This window comes from Helicoverpa zea, chromosome 3 (genome assembly GCF_022581195.2).
Source record: "Helicoverpa zea isolate HzStark_Cry1AcR chromosome 3, ilHelZeax1.1, whole genome shotgun sequence".
NCBI classification, from domain to species: domain Eukaryota; kingdom Metazoa; phylum Arthropoda; class Insecta; order Lepidoptera; family Noctuidae; genus Helicoverpa; species Helicoverpa zea.
The window spans coordinates 13627882-13654819 of NC_061454.1; the positions used below are offsets into that span (position 1 = coordinate 13627882).

At 42.2% G+C, this 26938-nt stretch overlaps 1 protein-coding gene across 1 annotated transcript; it reads right to left on the minus strand.

Annotated features, from left to right (window-relative positions):
- Positions 1 to 31: 31 nt before the first annotated feature.
- On the minus strand, positions 32 to 26546 carry LOC124645755 (cilia- and flagella-associated protein 43). Its single transcript, XM_047185630.1, has 31 exons — positions 26482 to 26546; positions 21164 to 21327; positions 20975 to 21073; positions 20670 to 20832; positions 19957 to 20167; positions 19710 to 19838; positions 19328 to 19521; positions 19020 to 19122; positions 18694 to 18945; positions 18345 to 18480; positions 17959 to 18122; positions 17630 to 17783; positions 13146 to 13361; positions 12535 to 12746; positions 12213 to 12359; positions 11723 to 11907; positions 10976 to 11192; positions 10369 to 10489; positions 10100 to 10218; positions 9624 to 9791; positions 9209 to 9382; positions 8717 to 8844; positions 7917 to 8111; positions 7381 to 7506; positions 6891 to 6996; positions 6313 to 6471; positions 5818 to 5931; positions 2283 to 2426; positions 1437 to 1589; positions 987 to 1123; positions 32 to 717 (listed from the first exon to the last, which is right to left on the minus strand). Exons 1-31 carry the CDS (start codon positions 26544 to 26546, stop codon positions 579 to 581), a joined length of 4794 nt encoding a protein of 1597 aa, XP_047041586.1. The 3' UTR covers positions 32 to 578.
- Positions 26547 to 26938: the final 392 nt, after the last annotated feature.

The following is a 26938-nucleotide window of genomic DNA, read 5'->3' on the forward strand; positions in this document are numbered from 1 at the left end:
AAGTATTAAATAAATAAGTAGAGTTCCCAAATAAGATTTTGATTTTTATTTAAATAATTTTATTAAGTAACATATAAATAGTAAATACATTAATAATTAAAAATAGGTACATCTAGGTGAGTAGAATTAACAGTACATATTCATAATTAACAAACTAATAAAAAATAACATAATACAAAACACACATGCAAATATAACAAAAAATGCAGCACAAATTCTGCCATCTCTTTGGATTTTATTTAATTCCACAAAATTGCGAGAATATTCTAACACACCAGTCAATGCCTTTAGAAATATCTTTAGCGCACTACTGTTAAGTCCCAAATATAAGGCTGTGTTCAAGCCAAACAGATTGTCATTCAACGAATGTCAGCGTATATGCATATTATGCATAACATATCGTCGGTTCGGTTAGTTGCGAATGTAAAAGTGAATATGTATGGAAATACAATAAATTGCGTTACGTTCGCTCACATTCAGCGGCTAAATGACAGTATGGTTGAACACTAGTCTAAGAACAGTTTTGACGTACCTAGCTATAGTTTCAATGGGTGAACAGGTGCAATAGTACAAGAGGCTCAATATGTGCGGAAGCTAGCAAGCGTAGGGTAGGTCTTGAGCCGCAGCAGTTCGAGTTCAGTCTGCAGCATGACGATGGTGGAGTGGTTCGCTTGCACGTCGCGGATCAGACGACTGCGCATCACCAGCGTCTCCATCCTGTGAATGGGGGAAAAGGCTGATTATTATCTGTCTGAACAATCATCTTCAACTGAATTAAAAGGAATTGCTAAATTCAAGGTTTCAAATGGTATCGTCACAATGACCGCTCTTTACCTCACTTTTGTATCTATTCAGGGGTCTGTTCCTTAAAAAAAATCCATACTTATGAAGAAGAAGCTTATGCTTAAGAGTTTGTTTGTTTGTTTGAACGTGCTAATATCAGGAACCCATTTATCGAGGCCATTTGGATATGATCCGCGTGTTACCTCTTCTTAAAAACTCGTCGGATCCGAATGGGCTCGAGCGCGTCCTCGTTGAGTCTCTTCTCCGACACCTGCACGTTGAGCTTCGTTATCAACTTCTCTACCTTGGCGGCTGCTGCTTCTATGCCTAACAGTTTTAGCTGAAAATTACGGAAGATCAGTTAGAAATATCTTTCATCGGCTAGCTGTTCAAAATGGACTACATAATGTCGATTACTTTGTTTCAATTTCAGCGGTGATCGCGACCTTTATGAATAACACTTTTTCGCATGTAATAGTAACAGAAATACGGCTAACGTAAGAAAGTATTTTATGGGCATTCACCTCCGTAAACGCAGTTTCAGATCTCTTTAAGTTCAGTAATTTGTCAAAAAAAAGACATTTCTAGATGTTCATTTACACTGCTTTACCTGCCAGCTACATTGGTAACGTTTGTCGTTGTATGTCTGGTACCTCAAGTTCTCCAGCGCGGTGTATCTGCTCGTTGAGGATCTTGTTGACGGCCACCTTGGAGGCCTCGTTCTCCTTCTCCATGCGCACGTAGTCCTGCTCGTCCGTGTAGCCCAGCTCCTTGTTCTTCAGGTACAGCTGCAACTCTTTCGGGATCTAACAGAATGAGCGCATTTTGTTTGGAAGTTAATCTCCGATATACTTCACCGGCTTATGTACTACCCATATGTACTACGTCGGACTCTTTTATGTTCCTTCTTATATACTGCTTAATTAATTCCCCTTAAGTACTCTCTCTATAAACTCAATTATAAAAAGACTCCCCTATGTACTCCCTCATCTAACTATATGTAATTTGACTGCCTCGTTGGTCTAGTGGTCGCAAGCGCGACTGCTGTGCTCGAGGTCTCGGGTTCGATTCCCGGGTCGGGCCGAAATCGCTTTGTGGGTTTTCTTAGACTTTCACAAAGCAGCCTGTAGTCTGGAAGTTGGTGATTGATTCACCCGTGCATCGGAGAGCACGTAAATGTCGGTCCTGCGCCTGATCTCTCTCCGGTCGTGTCGGATTGCCGTCCCATCGGGCTATGAGAGTGAAGGAATAGGGAGTGCACCTGTGTCTGCGCAAATGCTCGTGCACTATAATATGTCCTGCGCAGCTGGCTGATCTCCTTAAATGAGAACAGCCGCCGTGGCCGAAATCGGCCGTGGACGCCATTATATGTAATAAATTTGAATACATTTGAATTTTCAGCTATATCGGAGAGACAGATGCCAATAAACTCTTCAAAGGGCTGGCTTGTTCCTTCGTGACGTGCCTGGTTGTAAGTTCCTACAGTAATAGTTAGTTACCCTGAGCCTCTGGTAGGAATAGAGTTCCTGCTGCATGTGTCGCAGCTTCATCTTCATCTGCGCGTGCTCCCATTCCTTGGACAGGATACCCTTGCGGAAATCCATCTGTTTGCGCATCATGCGAAGCTTCATGGCGCCCACTTTCTGTTCATAGGAAATCAAAGAGCGTAGTGATTATTACATAGTATCAGGCTACTTGATCTTCACGACCAAAAAGTAATGTCACAGTTTTAAAAGACGAGTTCTCGACAGTCAATGTAAGATTGTGATCAAAGACTATGTGAGGAAATTGCATATCTATACAGCTTCTGAATTGTATTAAGTAGTAACAAAACTTCCTGAACAAATTTCAAAAACAATACTTTTTGGGAAGTTGGTCAGAAATAGCAAACTTAAAAAATATATATGTGTCGGAGACTGTCATTAGTACGGACACTAAACGTCACGCAAGCGCGCCCTCTGGTGGCGTTTCCGGTGAAACAACAATTTGGCGCGCTTGGCAGAGTCGTGGTGGTCGGCGTGGCGTCCGCGGAGCTCAGTCTTCGTTGAGTCGTCGTGCGGCACACATCTCGAAACTGCCCTACGTCACGTCTAGTGTACCTAGCGTTATTACGTAGTGTTGTAGTACCGTTGTAGATATTGTAAAGTGCAGAGATTATTGTAACGTCTATCGTATGGTAAGGTTCTTCTAACCTTTTTTTTTTTTTTTTTTTTTTTTTTTTGTTGTCGCTGGGCTAAAAATGCTATTACGCATCCCCTTCCCGTCGGGGGACGGGAGAGGGGTATGTGGGACTCCCCGGTAAAGACGTTCCCGGTATACCCGCTAAAAAGGCCCAGCGGCACTCCGACCTCGCCTGAGTGGAGGGGGTCTGGGAATCTATGGCATCCAGTCCCCCACCGGCGATTGCCCGCCTTACGGCAGGCCCCTCATGCCTCCCCCCAGTGGGGAGGGGGTCCCTATGATGGCCGGAGCACAAGGGGCGGTCCTTGTGGTGCAGGCGGTGGCACCCCCGTGCCTGTCGCCCGCTGATCACCCCCCGGGGCGGATGGGGACGGACCTTGTGTTCGCCGTCTTCCACCCCTTCTTCGTCTGCGGTGCGGCGCCGCGAGAGGGTCGCTCTCCCGCACGCGCTCCGCCGACTCCTTCTGTGACATGACGTCCTCACAGAAGGAGGCCACCGCTTCCCATGCCTCCTCACTTCGCAGCATGGCAGCAATCACGCTGGGGAGCGAGAGGTCGTCCCCGACTACTGCCACCAGGGTGCGGCGGGGGTCAGTCCACGATGGGCACACCTCGATTGTGTGCTCTGCCGTATCCACCTCGGCTTCACAGTGGTGGCACTGTGGAGTCTCCTCCCTCCCAATCCGGTGCAGGTACGATCCGAAGCAGCCATGCCCGGACAGCACCTGCACCAGACGCATCGAGAGGCACCCGTGCCGCCGATCGAGCCATCCGTTCAGGACAGGCCCGATGGCATCCAACGTCCGGCGACCGAACGTTGCCGAGGCAAGGTCCTCGGCCCAGTGCCCAGTTATTACCTCCCTCGCTTCCTCCCGAACTTCTTCCCGTTCTATTGGGTCCGGGTGCCGGTCTAGAGCCCTTTGTGCCGCCTTCCAGTCGTACACTCTGGCGAGCACCCAAGCCTCGAGCTCCCATGGAGGGGTTCCCGCCAGAACGCACGCCGCCGCAAAGCTCACTGTACGGTACGCCCTCGCCACCCGCTGCGCAATGACCCTCTGTGGCCTTCGGATGGCAGCGGCGTTTCTCCGTCTGCACAGTGAGTCTGCCCAGATTGGGGCCCCGTACAAGGCCATACTCTTAAGTATGCCGGCGTATAGACGACGGCATTGGTCGCCGGGCCTCCCGTTGTTCGGGAGAAGCCATGAGAGGGCGCCCGCGGTCTTCATTAAGCGCGTCGACAACCCGCTGAAGTGGGCGCTGAAGTGCCACCTGCTGTCGAGGACTATGCCCAGATATTTCATCTGGGGCTGCACCCCAATGCGGACTCCCTCCACATGGATATGAGCGTCGGGCGGTTGGTGTTGCCGAGGCCCGTGGAAAAACACGGCTTCGGTCTTTTGCAGCGCCACCGTCAGCCCTAAGCGGGAGATTCTGTCCACCACTAGTGAACCGCCCGCCGAGGCCAAGCTGGCCGCCTCTGCAAAATTTCTCCCCCGGGCAGTCAGAAGGGTGTCGTCTGCATAGCAGATGACAGACGTGCCACGGGGGAGGTTTTCCCGCAAGAGCCAGTCGAATCCGATGTTCCACAGGAGTGGCCCCAGAACAGAGCCCTGTGGGACACCGGACTCGACGCCGTAACGTCGGAGCTGTCCCTTCTTGTCCACAAGGAGGACAGTGCGGTCCCTCAGGTAGTCCGCCAAAAGTCCCCGCAAATACGGAGGCACCCCATGGAAGCGGAGGGCCTCCAGTATGGTAGAGTGGGGAATAGAGTTGAAGGCGTTGGCTATGTCGAATGACACAGCCAACAGTCCATCCCCCGCATCCATCGCCTCCTTCACCTGATCCTTGAGTCGAGATAGTGCATCAACTGTCGAACGCTCAGCTCGAAAACCGAACTGGGCGTCCGCTAGATCTGGGCCGATTGTACTCAGGTGCCTGTTGATTCGGGCGGCGAGGACCCTCTCGAACATTTTACCGACTTCATCCAGTAAAACGATGGGTCGGTATGCCGATGGGGAGTCCGCCGGCCGCCCTTCCTTACGAAGAAGGCACAATTGGCCCTCCTTCCATGGCTTCGGGAACCTCTCAGACGTGAGGCACGCACTGAAGAGGTCCCGAAGCCTTTCTTCCATCTGGGAGGTGGCGATGGCCATCACCTTTGCGGGGACGCCGTCTGGACCTGGGGCCGTCTTTTTCCCCCTGAGGCAGAAAGCTGCCCTTTCTATCTCGTTCTCCGTAACCAGCGGGACCTCCTCGGCCGACGACAGAGCCGCACCCCGCGGGGCGCTCATCACTGGTGGGGTGAAGTTGTCCCTGCCCGGAAACAGGGACTGGACCACCCCATCCAGCAAAGACGGCTCGAGGGTTTCGGCAACGGGGGGACCGTACGGGCGCAGTTTGTTGCATGCAGCCTTGTACGGCCTCCCAAAGGGGTTAATGTCCAAACCTTCAAACATTTCCGCCCTCGCGCGATCCTGGGCTGTGCCCATTCGCGCCGTCAGTGTCGACTTAGCCTCTATGTAGGCTGCATAGAGGCGGTCTTCGTTGTCAAGGTCGCGAAGGCGCCGCCGCCGGCTTCTCGTGTAGGCCCGCCTAACAGACAGACATGTGTTGCTGGGGAGTTTGTTCCGCCACTTCTTCTCCCCAAGCCAAAACACATAGGAAGTGGCGAAGGGCGGGCGTTTTGGGGGCTGTCTTTTGTTCTGACTAATTTGAATAAACGTTTGAGTTTTGAGTTTGTTTGAGTTTTGAGTTTCTTTGAGTTATCTCTTTGCTTGATAACCCTAACTGATGTCGGACGATAGTGCTATTCTGATGTGTTTCGCCGCCTATCCGACATATGAAAGGCGTTACCAGTATGAGGTTGTTAATCTTTTCGATATCCTCTTTAGGGATGAGTGTTGCGTCGTCAAAGTCTTCCATGTGACCAGTGGTCACAATCTCCACCTGTCCCGCTGGCAGCACCAACTAAAACAGTACATAAAGCAGTACATAATGAGAGGTACCTTCCTATCTCCTCATAGAAGATAGCGTTGATTATGACACTTTCAAACAGACACAAAAAAATATAATATTCATATAGAAACACTAGCGACCTAGCGACCCGTCCCGGCTTCGCAAAGGATAACAGTAGTTCCCGCTATTAAAGGGATGATGGATGTTATTATACCAATAAACCTTTTTGTTCAATCACTCTGTTTTTGTGTCTGTTTTGTTCAAAAAACCTCATGAGAATCGGTTACGTAGTTTTGAAGATTTAAGTGTATAAAAGGACAACGGAACATACATAGGAACAGAAAAAGCGACTTTGTTTTATACTATGTAGTGATATAATAAGTAGTAAAATACCTGTATAGTTTTGTTCCTGGCGTCGAGCTCGACGTTCTCCCGGTGCAGCAGGATCTTGGCGTGGCAGGTGGCGAGGTAGCTGCGCCGCGCCTGGATGGCCTTGCTCCACACATTCTGAGCGCTGTCCACGTACGTCATCTCTTGGACCAATGCTCGAATCTACGGGACACTAGGTCCATTAGCAGATTCATCATCCTCCTGCCCCAATCCCCTGCTCCAAAACTTGTAGTCGGGATGGATATCGTTAGTGATAGTCGTAGTTAGACGACATAAACTTTAATACAAATGAAACTTTATTCAAAATCACAAACGTTCAGAAATCCGCCATCACTGTCATCTCTTATTCTAAAGTAGAAAATAACCATCGGTCAATCTAGGGAAGAGAATGCATACGGAGATATACACTCGCTATAAACTTTAAACATGATACTTACTTTAATTCTTCCACATCACAAGCTTTTATAGATACCAAGACAGATTAACATAAGTATTTGTTTGGTGAGGATCATTCATTTTAATTCAATCTGCAGTGGTTTCATGTTATGGTGCATTTAGTTTTACTATTACAAACTACGTACCCTAAGTTCGTTCTCAGTCTTGAACCTTCTTAACTTGTTCATGGTGGTCCATATGTGTTCGTCCATTACTGTTGGCATGTTGCTGATCTGCTCCAATTGCTCCATCCTTTATTAAAGTATAACTTTAATGTGTATGACAAACGAAACTTGCAAGATAATCATGCAGAAGGGGTGATAGATGACGAATGATGACAAACGATGAAGGGTGGGCGTTTTGGGGACTATCTTTTGTAAATTTTCGACTCGATAGACCAAAGAAAAGATTGAATGATGACATAGATAAGGAATTTAAATAAGTACATAAGGCGGGTGACCAAGAGGATTGGAAGCGAAAAGTACAATCATCATCGTCCCAAATAATTGCGAACCTAGGAAGAGGAAGAATGAAGAAGAGAAAAATTGCAAAACCGAAAAATCGGGTTTTGCGAAGATATTTGTAAAGATGGGATGGGTCTCTAAGTATATTATATGGTGATGTGTGATGTGGTACCCCTTGAGGAAGTCGACGCAGTCAGGATGCAGCAGCAGCGGGCGGACGCCGGATGCGACGGCATGCGCCAGCTCGTACAGCACCACCGGCGTCAGCGTCGCGCGCTGGTGCCACTTCGGACGCTTCCTGCACACAAGAAACATGATGTCCTCCTATCCGATTATCGGCTACGGCGGCTGTTCTCATATAAGGAGATCGGCTAACTGCGCAGGACATATTATAGTGCACAAGCATTTGCGCTCACACAGGTGCACTCACTATTCCTTCACTCTCTGCTTGCGATGGGACGGCAATGTCGGATTGCGACCGGAGATGAGATCACAAGCAGGACCGACATTTGCGTGCTCTCCGATGCACGGGATGCACGGGATTGACTTACGTGAAATGACTGAAGCCAATTTAAGAGCGACAACGGTACTTGACAGAAATGTTACTCTGAGAAGTCCGTTAAAAACAAACTTCAGCAGTATGTGGCCTCAACATGGTGTAGATATTAAAAAACATGTATTCTGGTAAATAGGCACACCGAAACTTACTTGAAGAACTTGTAGGCCTGTTCTATAATGATCGGCGATAGATCAGGGAAGTGGTTCTTGAAGGTCTTCTCCATGGTCTTGTCCTTAGCCACGAGCACCTCGTACGCGGCCTGGCAGTCAGTACTTTGCTCCTGTATGGCTTGCAGTTCCACATTCAGCTCTTCCACCTCGCGCTCGAAGTGAGCTATATCCTCCCTGGTCAGATGAAGATACCTACTTTGTAAACCCTAATTGCATTTTTTTATATTTATAAAATACATTTATTTTCATTCAAATATGAACACTATCCGTCTTACCACAAAAACATTTAAACGTCAGTTTATGCCTTGTCTAAAAAAATGACAAATTATAACGTTGACATATGGTTCATTTTGCAGCCACAATTTTATTAGACACGTGTAAAACAGGGTTTAAAGTTTTTGTAGTAAGGCCCTATATATGTATATATAGCCTTAACCTGCTTATCTTCTAAAATCTATTTACAAAAATAAAAACATATATAAAAGAACATTGAGTAGGCGTCTATGTATTTATTTAGTTCTGAAGAGGGTTCCTACCAAAGGAAAACTGGGTTGAGGAGGTCAGATAGACAGTCGCTCCTTGTATGGCGCTGGTATTCAGCCGCCTCCTGTTAGACTGAAAACCGGACATAACATGGACGGAAAAAGGCTAAGCAGATGATGAAAACCACAGACCAAAGGTAAGATTATATTACAGACCAATTGGAACAGACCTAAAATATAATTAAATATGCTTATAAAAATTTACAATATGTATTAGAAAATGTGTGTTGCAGATACCTCATAGACTCTATTTTCTCAGCCATTTCAATCCTGTCCAGGTTGGTTCTGCGTAGGCGCATTAGATTGAGATTTTCTTGACCAATCACAGAGTCCACTTTCAGTTTTGTTAACCACGTCTCTCTCACCTATTGAAAGTAATGAGCTGGTGAAGACTTTCAGACTCAAGACAGTAGTAAGCGAAGAGTTAGACTTTATAGTATTTATTTTAACCATTTTCGCAAGTTAAAAGCTAACGACTGGTTCCGGGCACATTAAGGCCCGGGGTTTCCTGGTTACCGATAAAGTGGAAGATTTATTGGTCAGTTAATGCAATTTGCCATAAAATGCTGCTGTTTGCCATAAGATATTGCAATTGATTATATTTTCCGAGAAGACTTATAAAACCAAATGCTATAGTTGATCTATTGAAGAAGTTACATATCAGGATATCAGACAGACACACATACATACAGATCAGTAAACCTGTGAAACTGGACATAATAGTTCTACCTTCTGGTTAAACTTGACGATGCCCTCGTTGAGCACTTGCGAGAGCTTGGCGTACTCGGCGTGTAACATCTTGCGGTACTTGTCGCGCTCTTCGTTGCGGAACGCGACTTTCGCTTCGTAGTCGAAAACTAAACGGAGATCGTCTTCGTTGAAGTTCTCTGGTTCTTTGTCCAGCTGCGTAAAGGACATGATACTATCAATATTAAACATTGGATAAAGGCAATGCACAGATTCCTTAACCTCGGTTTCTTAGCCTTTCTATAAACAAGCAAATTAGAGACAGTCTTTTCGTCACAAGTTGGACTATCAAAAAAGGATGGAGTGGCTGTTAAGGATTAGGACCGCATTTCTGCTCTCGAAATCAGTCATCTGACAATAGAAAAAGGACCTCGAAAAAAACGGCTTGCATACTGACCATGCACTGCGGCATCGGTATGGGTTTCTTGATCTCCTCGTGCCACAGCTTCTCGAGCACTCCGTCCATCATCTCCATGAGTGCTCTCTCGCGGAAGTCGTCCTTGGGCCCCGGGTCTGGGGGTACTATCACTATCTGGCTCGGGCTTATGTACGGCTCGATCGAACACTACATAAGAAAACAGTTAACTTAAAACAGTAAACTTTGGATACTTCAATCAGTTTGAAAAAAAAAATTGTATGCTTGATGAAAGTCCCCCGATAGAATAATTTTGCTAAGAATTCAGATTTTCAAACTTATGCTATCAGGTTAACTCTGGTTGTATTTCCTTACGTTATCATATCTGCCAATGCACTCCTGCCGAAAGCGGCATTAAAGGTTAAAGGTATTTTAAATAAATTATATATTTTTATTTCCATAAACTTACTTACAAACACTTACTGATAAATAATCTAACCAGGCATTATATTAGTTACCTCTTCAGGTTCCACTTTGATAAGTTTCTCCACGTGTTCCTCTTGTCTCCACTCTGGATCTTTGATTTCTATCTTGAGATGATGAAAGCTGCCTCGCAAATCAGACAGCTTATTGAGCTCTGGAAGATTGCAGTCGAATTTAAAGTTCAATGCTGTTTCAAATGCAACTCAGATACTGTAAAATATTTTTCTACATCGGTTGGTATTCCGGAAAAAAAACAAATGCCTTGGTTAGGTCCTAAGGTAAAAAAATAGTAGGTTTAAATAACCTTCAATGATGAAGCGTAGCCTCGAGTTTCTCTCAGCGACGAGGCTCACCTCTCTCTTCTTCAGGACCATCAGCTCGTCAAACTGCTTGTTGAACCAGAACCGCACGTTTTGAGTGTTCAACTGCAAAACGACATTATAGTTGGATAATGCTAATTTATGTGAAAAGCTCGTGTAAATGTATTTCTCATGGATGGGTAATCGTTTTCTAATTTTTTTCTGCCCGGGAAAATTCTACTTGCGATGTCTTATCGGAAGCCATTCAATTGAATTGTAGGAGAGTTAGAGCCCTAGCGCACTAAGCAGCCCTCCGCCCCTAAGACGACCCACTGACCAGGCAGGCTGCGCAGCCAATCATTGAAAGTCATCTTATCAAAGTTCGGGAACACTAGGTCTGGCTGCCTACACTAGTGCGCGGACTCTGACGGCAGCCACATACATTTGCCTACACCCGCTCTGGCTTCCATGCAATCAGGCGCGTTGTATTGGCTGCCTCAGCCAGGAAATTATGGCTGCCTAGTGCGAGGGCTCCCATATAACGCCACACGTTTTACTGGCTACCGTAGCCTGGCTGCCTAGTGCACGGGGGGTTGTAGAGTACATGGTAACCTTGACGATGTGGTAGAGCCAGTTCATCTGCAGGAAGCTGAAGGCCTGCGTCTGCGGCAGCATGTAGGGCGGCAGCGGCACGAGGCGGTGCGCGTTGGTGCCGCTGAGCACGTGCGGCTGCACGGCCACGTCCACCGCCACGTCCGCCGCGCTGTCCACGCTGCGCCGCGCCTCGCGGAACGAGTTCGCCGATTCTTGCTGCTGGTTGCTGCGATTTCTGTGTACACAGCATCACTACACAATATAAAGTAAAGTCTCTTTTTCTGTCCCTAAACTACGCAACAGATTTTGATGCGGTTTTTTTTAAATAGATAAAGTGAGTGAAGAGGAAGGTGTAGGTATATGTATAATAACATCCATTAAATAGTGGGGAAATACAAATTAATTCGAATTATCCCGTGCGAAGTCGGGGCAGGATGCTAGAACACTAGCGTAGTAGTAGTAGTAGTAGTAAACAACTAGCTGCCGCTCGCGGTTCAGTCGTCCCTTTGGACCTCAGTTCCAAACTAAATGGTCAAGCCAAAAGGCTAAACAAGAAAATCTTTCGTGAACGTTGCAGCTAAGACGGGACAATTAGTTTTTTTTTTTTTACTGTAACATCTTCACTTCAACGGAAATTTATTTTAAAAATTTGTTATAATTTCCATTATATTACCTCCGCATTTTATGTGGACGCCTTGAATGATTTTGCAAAGCTTGCCACTACAAATACTAAACTAAATTATAGAGATCTATACAGTGTCTCACCCGCCAACACTGGCAGCAGAGATGACCGCAGATTGCGCGGGTAACGTTGCATCATCCAGGGAGTGTTCCACCCAGGGTCGGAACAGGTCGTGATCGTTCTCCATCTCTATGGTTCGCAGTGCCTCGATCTGCTTGAGTTCGGGCCACGCATCGCGTTGTGACGGTAGGATTGCGAAACTCTCCACCTGGTAGCGTAGTTAGAAATCTAGCACTTGTTTCTAATGTTAAGGATATTGTAGTATCCCTTAATTGTGGAATGAATGTAACAATTTGGGGATAGGTACCTACATACCTACTGTATATATAATAAACTAAACATTCACCAGCCGTCAAATTGCCTCCATTGTCTTTGCAAATAGACAGCTGCTTATGGTTTGGTCAAAGTTGTAGTAACATGGTGTTCCACCACCCTTGGTTCTGCTTTTTGGGTGTTAAATAGCGACTTTTTTATCATATTTCTAAATGACATATAAGCATACACATTACTTACATGATAATGACTGAATATAGCGAAGAGCTTGACCCTCGGCTTCAGCATGGTATCCCAGCACGTCTTCTTGATCCACGCCGTCACTTTGTCTTGTGCGCGGATGCGGGCTTCTGTCATCAGACGGATCTCTTCACGTTCCTTCTCGGCCTATGTGTAGAATAGTTAAAAATCATATGCAGTTATCAACTTGAGAGCCTGTGAAGTGGTACGACAGAAGGACATGATGCATAAAAATTGTGTTCCAGTGTTCTAGTACCTAGTTATTTTCGAAACATGTTAGGATTAAATTGAAATTGGTCGTTGGAAGGGCTTCATAACTTACCGCTTTGAGTCTCTCTTTCTTCGCTTCCTGATGCAAGTTGAACTCAGACAGAGAGAGCTGATGCAGCGGTCGCTCGTTCAGATTCTCTTCCAAAAGGGTGACCAGCTTGTGTTGCAAAGAATCGAACACTTTGAGAACTTCGTCCCGTTGACGTTTATAATCCATAGATTCTTCGTGTACTTTCTTATCTTCTTGTACATCCAGGTAGTTCTCTGTAAGACATTGAAATAGATAAGAAAGGCTATTCTTTCAGGAAGGAGGATCTCATGTAATTTCAGCTTATTGTACCTAGAAGATTTTTTCTAGTGGTTGAAGTTTAAAATTGAAATATTGCTAAATCAAAGTGAATATTAATGTTGTCTTAATAATACAAGAATTAATTTTGTCAGCTTATAGTTAAATAAGTTTTATAGATACGTATATTTTTATTTTGTCGTGTTTTGAATTTTGTTTTTACTGATGATGCAGATATGTTCTGTTAATGATTCTGGACCACCAGTTTTTTTTGTTTAGATGAAGGGAAATAAAAAAACTCCTCATATCTAACTTCTGGAAAAAAATAAATTGATCTCACAAGTTTTTAAGTTTCGTTGACACATAGGAGCACTCACTATCAGTAGGATATATAATATTGATGGGTTTGTTCCGATAGTCGTAGACGACAGGTGGGGGCGGCGTGTGCGGCATGTCGGTGTGGCGTCGGCGGTGCAGCGGCGTCAGCGCCATGGTGCCGCCCGCGCTCACGTGCAGCACCATGCGTCCCTCCGCGTCCGTTACGGCGGATTTGATACCGCCGCAGTAGCGGTGCGTCACTGTCAGCTTCACGTCTACACAACATTTATGTTATTAGCGCATGCTGTCCCACTGCTGGGCAAAGGCCTCCCCCATAGCCTTCCATCTCGCCGTTTGTGGCCAGTCCTATTATATTCAGGCTGTTTTCAATGACAATGTTAACAACGAACTCAAAAAAAAATCGGAACAGAACATCAAAACAGTATTTTTTTATGGTTAAACTTAGGTAAGGGTAGATTTATATGCGGATATATATATTTATTTGCGGATATACCTGTAGCCACGACTCGCTCCTTAAATTCATCTTCAACTGACGCTGAACAGCTTATGCGTGCTAGTGTGCCTCAGTGTAATTCTTTGTTTAGTTTTGAGCACGTTACTCCAATGGATGTAATTAATGTTTTTAAAACTCTTAAATTAAAAAATACGGGTGATTTTTGGGACATTTCCATCAAACTATTAGGTAATATAATTGACGTCATTGCTCCTTACCTTGCTATCATATTCAACAAGTGCATTGACACTGGTGTTTTTCCTGACCTCATGAAACACAGTAAAGTCATACCTCTATTTAAATCAGGCAATAAGTCGGACATTAGTAATTTTAGACCTATTTCTATCCTGCCTGCCTTTAGTAAAATTTTTGAAAAGTTAATACTCAAGCAGTTACTACGATATTTCAATTTAAATAGCCTCCTTCATACAGAACAATATGGCTTTACCAAAGGTCATTCTACCACAGATGCTGGTGTTGCACTTTTAAAACATATTTATAACGTATGGGAAAATTCTCAAAATGCTATTGGAGTCTTTTGCGACCTTTCCAAAGCTTTTGATTGCGTCCATCATGATACACTTTTACGCAAATTACGGTTTTACGGAGTCCAAAACGGAGCTCTCGGCATAATAGAATCGTATTTACAACATAGATTGCAATGTGTAGATGTAAATGGTTCTAAATCATCAGGCCTTCCAGTTCAGCTAGGCGTGCCACAAGGTTCTATATTAGGTCCATTCTTATTCTTAGTATACATCAATGATCTGCCTTACCACCTCAATAATATCTGCGACGTTGTATTATTTGCTGATGATACGTCTCTCATTTTCAAAGTTGACAGAAATAGAGAGCAATTTGAAGAGGTAAACAGTGCACTCTCATTAATTACGCACTGGTTTACCACAAACAATTTAGTACTTAATGCTAAAAAAACAAAATGCATTAAGTTCACTATGCCTAATGTAAAAAACCTAGGTCCTAATGTTATCCTAAACAACGAGGTTCTTCAAACCGTTGCATCTACCGTGTTTCTGGGTATAACAGTAGATACAAATCTTCAATGGGGTTCACATATTTCTAGCCTCGCGGGAAGGCTTAGTTCTGCCGCCTACGCCGTCAAGAAAGTCAGACAGTTCACAGACGTCGACACAGCTCGATTGGTGTATTTCAGTAATTTTCACAGCGTTATGTCCTACGGTATTCTGTTGTGGGGCAAAGCCGCTGATATAGAGAATATATTTATTCTACAAAAACGTGCTATACGTGCGATATACCAATTAGGTACCAGAACTTCCCTCAGAGAGCTGTTTAAAGAAATTGGTGTTCTTACTGTGGCATCACAATTCATCTTTGCCAATATACTGTATATTAGACAGAACTTACATTTATATACCAAAAAAAGTGAAGTCCATAGCATTAACCCATTACACATTAGGACCTGCACAAGCTTCCTCCCGTCACGTTCGACCACGTAGATGTCACCAGGCTGCTGAAGGACATTACACTCCTGAAGCAAAGCCAGGCCGAGATGCAGCATCAGCTGGAGGTGTCCAACAACACCATCAGTGATCTACGGGCAGAATTAGTAGCATTGCGCAATGCAATTTCTGCAAGTAGGTCACCTACCGACGGCGACAGAAATGTGAACACGCGTCGCGGGGCGCAAAATGCCTCCATCTGCAGTTTCGAGTCGGCGGGCTCGAATGCGTCACCTACTGCCGAGAATGCATGCGTTGCAACGTGTGCCGCCGCCGTCCCTGCCTCGACATCGGTAGAGACGATGACTCGTGTAGGTTCGTCAACCCCCAAACGAGCCTACGCAGCAATTGTAGCCGCTAAGAAGCCTGTTGAGCCACAAAACTCGCAGGTTAAAATAGCGGAAACCACAAAAGGGGGTAAGAAGAGCCGATCGAAACCAAACCAGGTTTTGAGAAGGCAGGGTCCCAAGGTCGACACGTGCGACAAGAATGGTTTCGTCAAGGTCGAGAAGAGGAATAAAAAGAAACCTCCTTGTCGGAACCAGTGCGGTACTGCGCTGGCGGGACCCAATATGCTGCTGCGTCCAGCAATTCCGACGACGCAGCTGTACGTGTCCAGGCTGCACCATTCCACGAAGGTTGAGGAGGTCGTGGAATATCTGCGCGTGAAGACCAGCTGGACCTTGAGGGTCGTGAGGTTGGAACCGCGTCACAACACAAATTTTAACTCGTTCGTGGTGCGTGTTCCGACACAAGGTCTCGAGAAGGTCCTCAAGGAAGATTTTTGGCCGAAGGGTGTTCTGTACCGCCGGTTTCGTGGCCGGCTACGTGACACCAGTCAGCGTAACACGACGCCGACACATCGTGTGCATTAGTTTTAAGAATATTTGTTATGTATTTATAGTATGTTTAAGTTTTTATAGATATAGTATTGTTTAAATATATTGATATGGTGAATTTTTATGTATTAGTTTATAAGTATTGTAATGTACGATATATGTGTATTTTTATGGGCCCTAGTTGCCTGAAATAAAGGAATAAATAAATTAATACAAGAAATAAGCATAAACTGTGTGTACCCTTTCACCGGCTTCATAAAGTACATGGTTCGTTTCTGGGTCTAGGTATTCGTTTCTATAATAAACTTCCTCTGTCTTTATTAGAACATCCGTTTAATAAATTCAAAGAACAAATTAAGGCTATTCTATAAAATCAAAAGGCATATTATACAATTAACGATTATTTGAATGATAAAAATAGTTGGTCACCATGTTGAACGCAAGACAGCTATATTATAATTGTCTTTTTTTTGTGAATGACATCTTATTTTACAATCAATTATTATTATTCATTTTTTTTACAATTTTATATTTTTATTATTGACCTTACTTGGTTTTACATTATTGACAGGATACATTTACTGTATTTATTATGTTTTATTTAAATCATCTATTTATATATTTTTTTTTTCCTTTGGATTACAGTAAGTAAGGACCACTACTTAGCGATAATTGATCCTGATATTGAGTTGTGTAGCGGTGAGTACGTCATGCTCCCTTAGACGGCACTGCTTGCGGTAGCGTCGGCGGTCGGGTTGCTTCCCTCCCTCAAAGATGTGCGAGGGGGGCGATGGCTGATCCTCGGGTTATGCTCGTGAACGGGTGCTGCTTGTGGTGCCAGGTCGTCTTACTGACTATACTATAAGTAGTATTATATAATTTTGTAGACTCTTTTCTTATACTTCTTTTTTTTTTTTACTGGCTGAGCGGTCCAATTTACTAGATTCATTACTTACCCATGTTGTACATTACATAGGGTTGCAATAGAATATCACATGAAGGTGGGCACTCCCTCATAAACTATTATAAATATTGGAGGCTATAGGTTTGAGGTAGACAAGTTACGTAGGGTGAGTGCTAGCTAGCATGTGGTGGATTTTATAAATCATTTTTAAATGTAATTTTATTTTATGACAATATTGCGTATTGCATACTGCAACACTCACTGTACTTTGTTGAAAGGTTCTTTTAACCTACAGACAGACATGTGTTGCTGGGGAGTTTGTTGCGCCACTTCTTCTTCCCAGCAAAAACACATAGGAAGTGGTGAAGGGTGGGCGTTTTGGGGGCTGTCTTATGTAATTTTTTTTCTGACGTTCGAAAAGTGCTGTTTTGCAGCCAAGTTTGAATAAATGAGTTTTGATTTTGATTTTGATTTTTGATTTTTTAGGCTACTTGCAATATACCTAAAAGGCATGGACGGAGTCCTTTAAAAGTATTATTTGCAGATCCATGCGATATGGTTGGAAATTCACATAGATTTATTACGAGAGTAATTGGAATGATATAAGCGAATACATGGGGAGACTAGGTATATAAGGGGGTGCTATGTGTGTGTGAGGGGTAAATAATGTATACATAAGGGAGTAAATAGGCAGGGGGAGTACAGCAAAGAAATGTGCGACGTCACAAGTCGCCGTTCAAATTAAAAAAGCTGCTGCATGGTTTGCCGCGGTAAGATTCTTGGAAAGCTTTTCAACAAAACTTACCATATGAATCAGGGGCATTCGGCGGCCTTAGTATGACGGTGCCATCGTAACCGAAGGTCAGCAGCGCGTTCGCGCTCCGGTAGCCATCGAACTGCTTGATATCGTGACCAGAGTCGATGATGGGACCCATCTTTACGGATACAGTCATGCCTTTCTGAAAAGCAATTTAAGTTTTAGTGTAGGTGAAATTTCCGACTCACCTTATGAGGATATGAACGATAGATAAATTCCCGTGGGAAGCAAACTATGTCGATTTTGGAGATACAAAGATAAGAGGTTAAACTACAGAAAATTATCAGTAGGGAGTATTGAAAGTAGCATGTCCTCACGTCTCCAGACAGCTTGAGCACGTGCATCTGCTTGCTGAGATGCGGGATGGCGAGCATAGTGTCCTTGGTGCTGAGCGGCAGCAGCCGGGAGTACGGACCCTGCATCTTGCCAGCAAACTTGTTGTCCTTGCCCGTTTCAGCGTTCACGCAGATTATGCGCTCCCCTGGTAGAAGACGTTGGTTATAAATACTTCTAACATTGCAGCTGATAAGGCTACTGATTTAAAAATTAATCATTCTTTAGTATATATAAAAATAGCTCTAGGAAAAGATCAGCAATGAATCTATTTATTGCAATCTCAGTGTCTAATTAAGCAAACTCAGATATAATGATCTCAACCTTCTTAATAAAGATGAAAGGTTCAAAAAGCAAATTCAATGTTTACCAATGCTATATTTCTCGGAGAAGAGTACGAGACTGAAGCAGCGCATGTCGTTTCCGACCTTCATGAGGAAACAGTCTGCCAAACCTCGGCCCAGCTCCGTGTAGCGCATCAAGTTCAGTTTGTAGTCTTCGGATATCTAGATAGTGTTAAGAGGTTCGATATGGTGAGAGCACCTAGGGGTCCTAAATTATGTTATATAGATCTGAGAATCTTCTAGACTAATGGCTAAAATTAGTGCATCTTAAGTAGTTTTTTTAAGAAACAACAATAATTATAGGGTTTAGTCCAGCAGTAACAATCTACATTAGGGACATAGGACAAAGTGTAAAGCGTAGCTACAAAATCTCACCTTAAAAATAAAGATATGTCCAGCCGACATAGCGGCGGCGACTAAAAATCTTCCGTCGGGAGAAAACGCCACCAGCGACACTATCTGATGCGTCAGACTCATATGGGACTGTTTCTTCAGACCCTTCTCAAGGTCAAAAGTCCGCAGAACTATACCGAAGTTGCCTTGTAGGTCACCGAAGATTGCTAACAATGGTTCTACTGGACTCGCTTGAAATGATACGTCGACACCCTTAATTATTTTCATGAAGACCTAAAATATCCAAAAATTTATCTAAGAGATGAGAATTGGAACTCCAAATGAATCTATACAAAGGCGGTTCTCACATATTTCTGATCGTAGGTCTTGAAGATGCATAATATTCCGGAATCGTTCATCAATGCGGCGTATTTGGCATCAGGCGCTAGCAGCTGGACCTTAGTAATATTCCTGTAACATATTAAATACATCGTACCTACTTGCAGGTCTGCTCACTTATAATTTAAGTATGGGAATCGGACTTTTTTGAAATAAATAATATATTGGAATATGTTAACCATTACGCTCTGTTATTTTGAAAAATGTTAAAACCGAGTTATTTTGATGTTGCCGTTTCTCAGACCTAAAGCTTTTAGACATAAAAAAATGTAGGTACCTTTGTTTGACGGTGAACAAAACCACTTCGATCTTGTCTTCAGAATCCGCCATGATCTTATAGACGAAGCCGTTATGTGTCCACATGGTGGCCATGTCACAGAATGAGTTGCTGACCAGGCGCTCCACGTCCTCTTCCGGAACGAACGTCCATTCCGCCTTCCATGTCTTCCCGTCTTTTTGTTTGCGTAAGAACTGCATGGTGGGATGGGGATGCAAATAAGTTTATAGATGACAAACCGGATTATTTAAAAAGTTGTAAATTACCAACACATTTATAAGCATCCATTCTAATTTCGATTTTTCTTCGTTAAATATAAACCCAAAAATATATCTTCTCAGTTTTAAACAGACTGAAGTATGAATGTTGTTTGTCAACTCACCCGCAAGTTATTATCAGGTCCGTAAATGAGTAAACCATTGAGGAAGGAACAGATACTGGTCTTTCGTTCCCCTTCCAATTTCTCTGACCACTCCAGTGTTCTGATCATGGCTATACCGTCTGAACCCATCTGTGGGATGTATCTTAAATCAGTGAAGTTCATCAGGTAGACTACCTATAGATTTAATTGTATTTTCTGAATCAATAAAATCTGTGGAAACCTTGTAGTGCAAACTTCAGAGTCTTACATTATACAAATTAGCCCTAGCATCAATAGCATAAAGCTGCCCTTCGAGACTCCAGCAGATGTCGACGAGGACCGGCTCCGTGGCCTCCCACTCTTGCACCTCCTCTTTGGCCCTCTTCATCAGGAAGCACTTCTTGTAGCAGCGCGCTACTTCCCACACGATGAGGCCGGCGCCCCAGCACTGGCATAGCAGCATATGCGTGCGGCTAGCCCTGGGTGGTATCATAGTCTATGGAGTTAAAGTAGCAAAGGACGTAAGCAGCGAAATAAAAAACAATTGAAGATAGCAACTGATTCAGACAGATACGGCAGAAAACTTTACCATCAACATGAAAGCTCTTAAATGAAAGAAGAAGCAATTATAAAAATAAAAACCGGTCAAGTGCGAGTCGGACGCGCGCACGAAGGGTTCCGTACCATTATTTAAAATGAGCAAAAAATCACGTTTGTTGTATGGGAGCCCAAAATATTTATGTTATTCTGGTTTTCAGTATTTGTTGTTGTAGCGGCAACAGAAATGCATCATCTGTGAAAATTTCAACTCTCCAACTATCACGGTTCATGAGATACATCCTGGTGACAGACGGACGGACGGACGGACGGACGGACGGATGGACGGACAGAGGAGCGAAAACAATAGGGTCCCGTTTTTTACCTTTGGGTATGGAACCCTAAAAATAACAAAAATGATTAAAAATTACTGAAGTGGCTCACATGTAGATCTGATTGCGCCGTACGGGGCCGGTCTCCACGCTGATGAGACGATTGTTGGTACGCCAACACCAGATGCTGAGCACGTAGTTTGGGAAGCCGCTGAACCCAGCGATCAGGTCACTCTCCATCATGCAAACTGCCTTGTATCTTTTTGCATCCGGGTCTGAAATATCGTGGAGCTGGATTACTTAGGTTGATGACAGATTAGGCTTTAGAGAATATCAAAAGAAAAGGTAGATTATGAATGACGAAAACCCACCTACATAATTTTCTGTTAGGTTTAAGTAAGATCAACTTTTGTTTACCTCTCAGTTCGGCCAATAGAAAGAATTTAGGATACGTCATTATAAGTATTCTGGGGTTCTTCGACTTCTCTGCGAAGGCGAACATTAAGGATCGATGACCTGGAAAATGGAAAAAGTAAAATGGCGATCCCTTATCTCTGGAGTGATTCTAAAGTTTATTTTGCTATGTTATTATATTTGTTTACGTACCAGCCAAAGCGTCAACGCCATCGCCTTTAGCCTGGTCGTTAGCAACATAAACAATTTCAGTATTCATTCTGTAGTTGAAGAATATAATGTAAATGTCGTGTGCGACAACGAACACGTCCTTGCCAATAAACGTCATCAGATCTAGACGGTGAGGGTTGACCCATCTGAAGAAGAAACAATTAGAGTTTAGAATGGTTATTTCAGCATAACGGTAGGGGATGATAAGGTGAGTGGTAGGCTTAACAAAAAATGCGCAAAAGTTAGTAGGTAGCACGAAGGAGAAAAGACTAGCGGAGATGCCCTAACGCAGGTAGGTCACGCGCCTTCAGGTAGGTCAAATACGTCACGACTACGTCACGGCAGGCGTGGCTGGCCACCGCCCATATATCGTCCTTTACATCAAACTGACATCTTGTCATGGTTGTATTTTTACCACAATTTCAACAGATTTTATTTGTTACTCGATTAAAACGATGAAATGCGCTATCATTAATTGTAGAAATTGCTCAGGATCCAAACTCAAACATACCATAGGACAACATTTCACGTGTAAGTAATATTTTAGCTTTAAAACATATTTTTTGCTAGAGACATCTGTCGTCGAATAGCTGCATTTCTAGAACCTCTAAGTGAATTTGTATTATTTTCGTATCAATCTTGTATCAATGTATATTATTGGTACCAATTTTTGCCTTAAAAAGCAGCTTCATTTTCCCTTGCATCCTACAAGTTTTTTTATAGATTATTTACAAACCAAAACATATGATATATTATCATGAAAATTTAATATTATAAAAACACCATCTTTCGGTAAGTAGTCGACTTACGTATATTTGAAGTAAAATTGTGTTCATCAAGACAGAGAGACCCGTTACAAAATTAAGTGCTACCAGACATCGAAAATGCAATCACCCATTCTTAAAAAGGGTCTTATTTAAAAAAGCTGCAATTATCTTAAAATTAATCATAACTCTAACTATGTAGATTTATTTATATTCATCACTAGCCGTTTTCCCCGCGGTTTCACCCGCGTACCGTGGGAGCTACTGCCCGCACCGGGATAAAATATAGCCTATGTTACTTGCAGATAATATAGCTTTCTAATGGTGAAAGAATATTTAAAATCGGTCCAGTAGTTTTTGAGTTTATCCATTACAACCAAACAAACAAACAAAGTTTTCCTCTTTATAATATTAGAATAGATCAGCAATGTTTTACATAGGTATATCTCTCTTGCCGTACATACTTTTTGAATGTACCTTTACTCAGAGCAACATCGGACACACATAATGTCAGCCGCTTAGTGGATGCGCCGTTATGATATAGTTGTGAAAACTCTAATTTGATAAACACTGTCCCTATAATTTTAATTCCCATTTTTCTTGGTGAATTTCGTAATGTGGCAACATCGAAAATAACAACAGTCATCGCAGCACGGTTTTAGACATGTTCTAGAACAAATAGAACGAATTTTCGTGCTTGTGATGCCATAGTGGCTAGTAGACGAACTAACACAATGCCATAAGTTGATACTTAAATTACACCATGGGGGTATTTTAGACCCGTGGTGAATAAAAATGATTTTTCATCGAGTCTCCGTTTAATGGTTCCTAGATACCTATTTCATTTCTGGAGGAGTAAATAAATTGTTGTGGGGCAAGTTCTCTGCACAAAATAATACTTATATAACAATTAATTTTCTAACTTTTTTATCTCTCTCTTTTTCTTCGTTCATTTCAAATGAATGCTTCTTTAAACTTTCTAATTGAATTACTATTTTAAAAGAATTATTAATTTTGAGTATTTACTTTACTTTTGAGTATGTCACTAGTGGTCGATGTTAGTTTAGGGTTAGATTTTAATCATCCTATTCCACGCTAGATGGATTTACAAAAAATGGGTGGCTTCCCATAAAAGGCGTATAAGGGTGGAGCACGGGTGGAGCCAGTAACGTTCCTCGTCCCCCGCTCACCCGAATTTTGGCGCGCTGCTTTGTTAGGAGATTTTTCGTTAGGGCATCTCCGCTAGTCTTTTCTCCTCCGTGGTAGGTAGTCATTACCCATACTAGTGTTACTGAGTTCTTTCAGTTTCTGTAACTTAGAAGGAAAACGTCGATATGCAAGTGCCGAGGTAGGTAGGTACCAGCTGTTAAGTCATAATATTTATTTAATTAAGTTTCCTGACCGCAAAATAATGTGTATAGTACATAAGTAGGTAAATAAGTACTATATTTTTTAGTAGACCACATAATAAGTTGTGTCATAAGTATTGCCGTAATAACCACTGCAGCAAAAAAAAAACAACTGAATAACTTGAACTAATTTTGTAGGTCCCAACTATACATAGGAACATCTTCCTTCTTTGTTGAAAGAGTGATTCACTACATGAACTCATGTTGCAGCCTCTAAGTATAAAGTCTTGAATATCAAGAACAAACATGTAATTGATTCTAATTGCGTTTGTTTTTTTATCGCCCTAAAAGGATGACTCATGACGGAGGGCTTAACTGGCCAATTATGTTGAGCGTTCAATCGTCTTGTACGTTCCATTACGTTCTTGATGATTGAGTAATTTTCGTTGCCCATAATAGTATGGTACAAAGAAACAGATAACTACCTAAATTATATAAGTACATATATTTAGGTTCAATATTCTAAATTAATCAAATACTTTTTTGAAGGCATGGTCCTGCGCCCGATCTCTTTCCTGTCGTGACGGATTGCCGTCCCGTCGGGCTATGAGAGTGAAGTAATAGTGAGTGCAATTGTGGCTGCGCCAATGCTCGTGCACTATAATATGTACTGAGCTGGTTGATCTCCTTATACATATATGAGAACGGCCACCGTGATCGAAATCGGCCGTGGAAGGCATTATTAGATTTCACCTTTATTCATCCTCCGAGCCTTTTTCCCAAACAAATCCAAAGTGATGTTGGGGTCGGCTTCCAGTCTAACCGGATGTAGCTGAGTACCAGGGGCCCGATTCTCCTAATTTTACTTAAGCAACATACGATTCACGTTCGACTCGATTCGACTGAGATCCGATCCCGACTCGATTACGATTGAAGCGTATGTTCCGCAATTTTTTCTTTGAAATAAACGTTTTTATCCTTTTCTGTCATTCAATATAAATCATTTTGTCTGCAAATGATTTACGATTGCAAAATGATTGTACAGCAAACTACCGTATATACCAAAATTACCAAAATAGCAGACCAATCGCACACCAATCAAATGTCAATCGAATACGATTGGTCTTTTATTAGTAGCAGAATGCCCGATATGGTTAAAACTGCTATTGCGATCATATTGCGATTCGATTTCTATTCGATTTTGACAGTATTAACCACGGAGGACAAAAGACTAGCGGAGATGCCCTAAAGCAGGTAGGTCACGCGCCTTCAGGTAGGTCAAATACGTCACGACTACGTCACGGCAGGCGTGGCTGGACACCGCCCATATACCGTCCTTCACATCAAACTGACATCTTGTCATAGTTGTATTATTACAATAATTTCAACAGATTTTATTTGTTACTCGATTAAAACGATGAAATGCGCTATCATTAATTGTAGAAATTGCTCAGGATCCAAAGTCAAACATACCGATAGGATAACATTTCACGTGTAGGTAATATTTTAGCTTTAAAACATATTTTTTGCTAGAGACATCTGTCGTCGAATAGCTGCATTTCTAGAACTTCTAAGTGAATTTGTATTATTTTCGTATCAATCTTTTATCAATGTATATTATTGGTATCAATTTTTTGCCTTAAAAATAGCTTAATTTTTCCTTGCATCGTACAAGCTTTTTTATAGCTTTTTTATTTACAAACCAAAATATATGATACCATGAAAATTTAAAATTATAAAAACACCATCTTTCGGTAAGTAGTCGACTTAATATTTGAAGTAAAATTGTGCTCATCAAGACAAAGAGACCCGTTACAAAATTAAATGCTACTAGGCATAGAAAATTCACTCACCCATTCTTTTAAAAGGTCGTATTTAAAATCATAACTGTATGTATTTTTTTTGTTTTATCTAAGAAAAAACATAAAGGTAAAAAGTACTTTTGTAAGAAGATTTCTCGATTTATGTGAATATGAATTTCTATGTTAGGGTGGATGAACAAGGATTTTCCTGTCTATGTAGAAGGAATATTTTTCAGTTAAAAATTATAGGTAGGTACTGTGTTATATAAGATGAGACGAAAATTGGTGTAGATTTATTTATATTCATCATCAGCAATGTTTTGTTTTACATAGGTATATCTCTCTTCCCGTACATACTTTTTGAATGTACCTTTACTCAGAGCAACATGCTACACACACATAAAGTCTGCTATTTAGTGGATGCGCCGTTATGATATAGTTGTGAAAACTCTGATAAACACTGACCCTATAATTTTAATTCCCATTTTTCTTGGTGAATTTCATAACATGGAAACATTGAAAATAACAACAGTCATCATCAGCACGGTTCTAGAAAAAATAGAACAAATTTTCGTGCTTGTGACGCCATAGTGGCTAGTAGACGAACTAACACAATGACATAAGTTGATACTTAAATTACACAATGGGGGTATTTTAGACCGGTGGTGAATAAAAATGATTTTTAATCGAGTCTCCATTTCTTGATTCCTAGTAGAATTATACCTACCTATTTCATTTTTGAGGGTGTAAAGAAATTGTTGTGGGGCAATTTTTTCGAAAAATAATACTTACATAAGTACAATTTTTCTATCTTTTTTATCTCTCTCTTTTTCTTCGTTCATTTCAAATGAATGCTTGTTCAAACTTTCCAATTCAATTACTATTTTTAAAGAATTAATAAGTTTGAGTATTTACTTTACTTTTTAGTATGTCACTAGTGGTCGATGTTAGTTTAGGGTTAGATTGTAATTATCCTATTCCACGCTAGATGGATTTACAAAAAATGGGCGGCTTCCCTTAAAAGGCGTATAAGGGTAGAGCACGGGTGGAGACAGTAACGTTCCTCGTCCCCCGCTCACCCGAATTTTGGCGCGCTGCTTTGTTAGGAGATTTTACGTTAGGGCACCTCCGCTAGTCTTTAGTCCTCCGTGGTATTAACTTAGGAGAATCGGCCCCCAGTGCTTTACAAGGAGCGACTGCCGACTGATTCTCCAGAACCTATCTATGTTTAATTTATGTCGATTCAGCCGTTACGCGTGAAAGCGACTGTACCTACTTGGTCTCAATCTCAACTCAAAGAATATACTTTCGCATGTTTTATGTTAGTAAGGATAGGCACGGATAACAATATTATAATGTAGAACTTTGATTATATGTAGAATTACCTCACGTTTGGGTCGTATTCACTAACATCTTCCTCGTTTTCTTCTTGTATCATTTGTGATGTCATTTTGGATGATCTTTTGATTGAATTTATTTGAATTTAATTTTTAAGCACGATTGTGATCTGCTCTCAACAACAAATAAATTGTTTGTGATGGTGCATTGATGGTGCACGATGCTAACTAAATTTTAATAACAGTAACAGCTTTCGTTTCCTAGCGACATATTTTTTTTTTGTATTTACCGCTGCAATGGCAAAGAAGGTAAGTAATAAATGATTAATTTTTTTATTGATTCCAATTAAAATAGTGCACTACTTGAAGTAAATTTTAAAATTAAACTAATTAACAAAACTTAAAAAGAACAATAAAATTCATATTTCATAAATTCTGCATGAACAGACTCAGATTCTGAAGCAAAAGTGAAACGAAACGTAATCGTCGGATCGGAGAGCTGTCA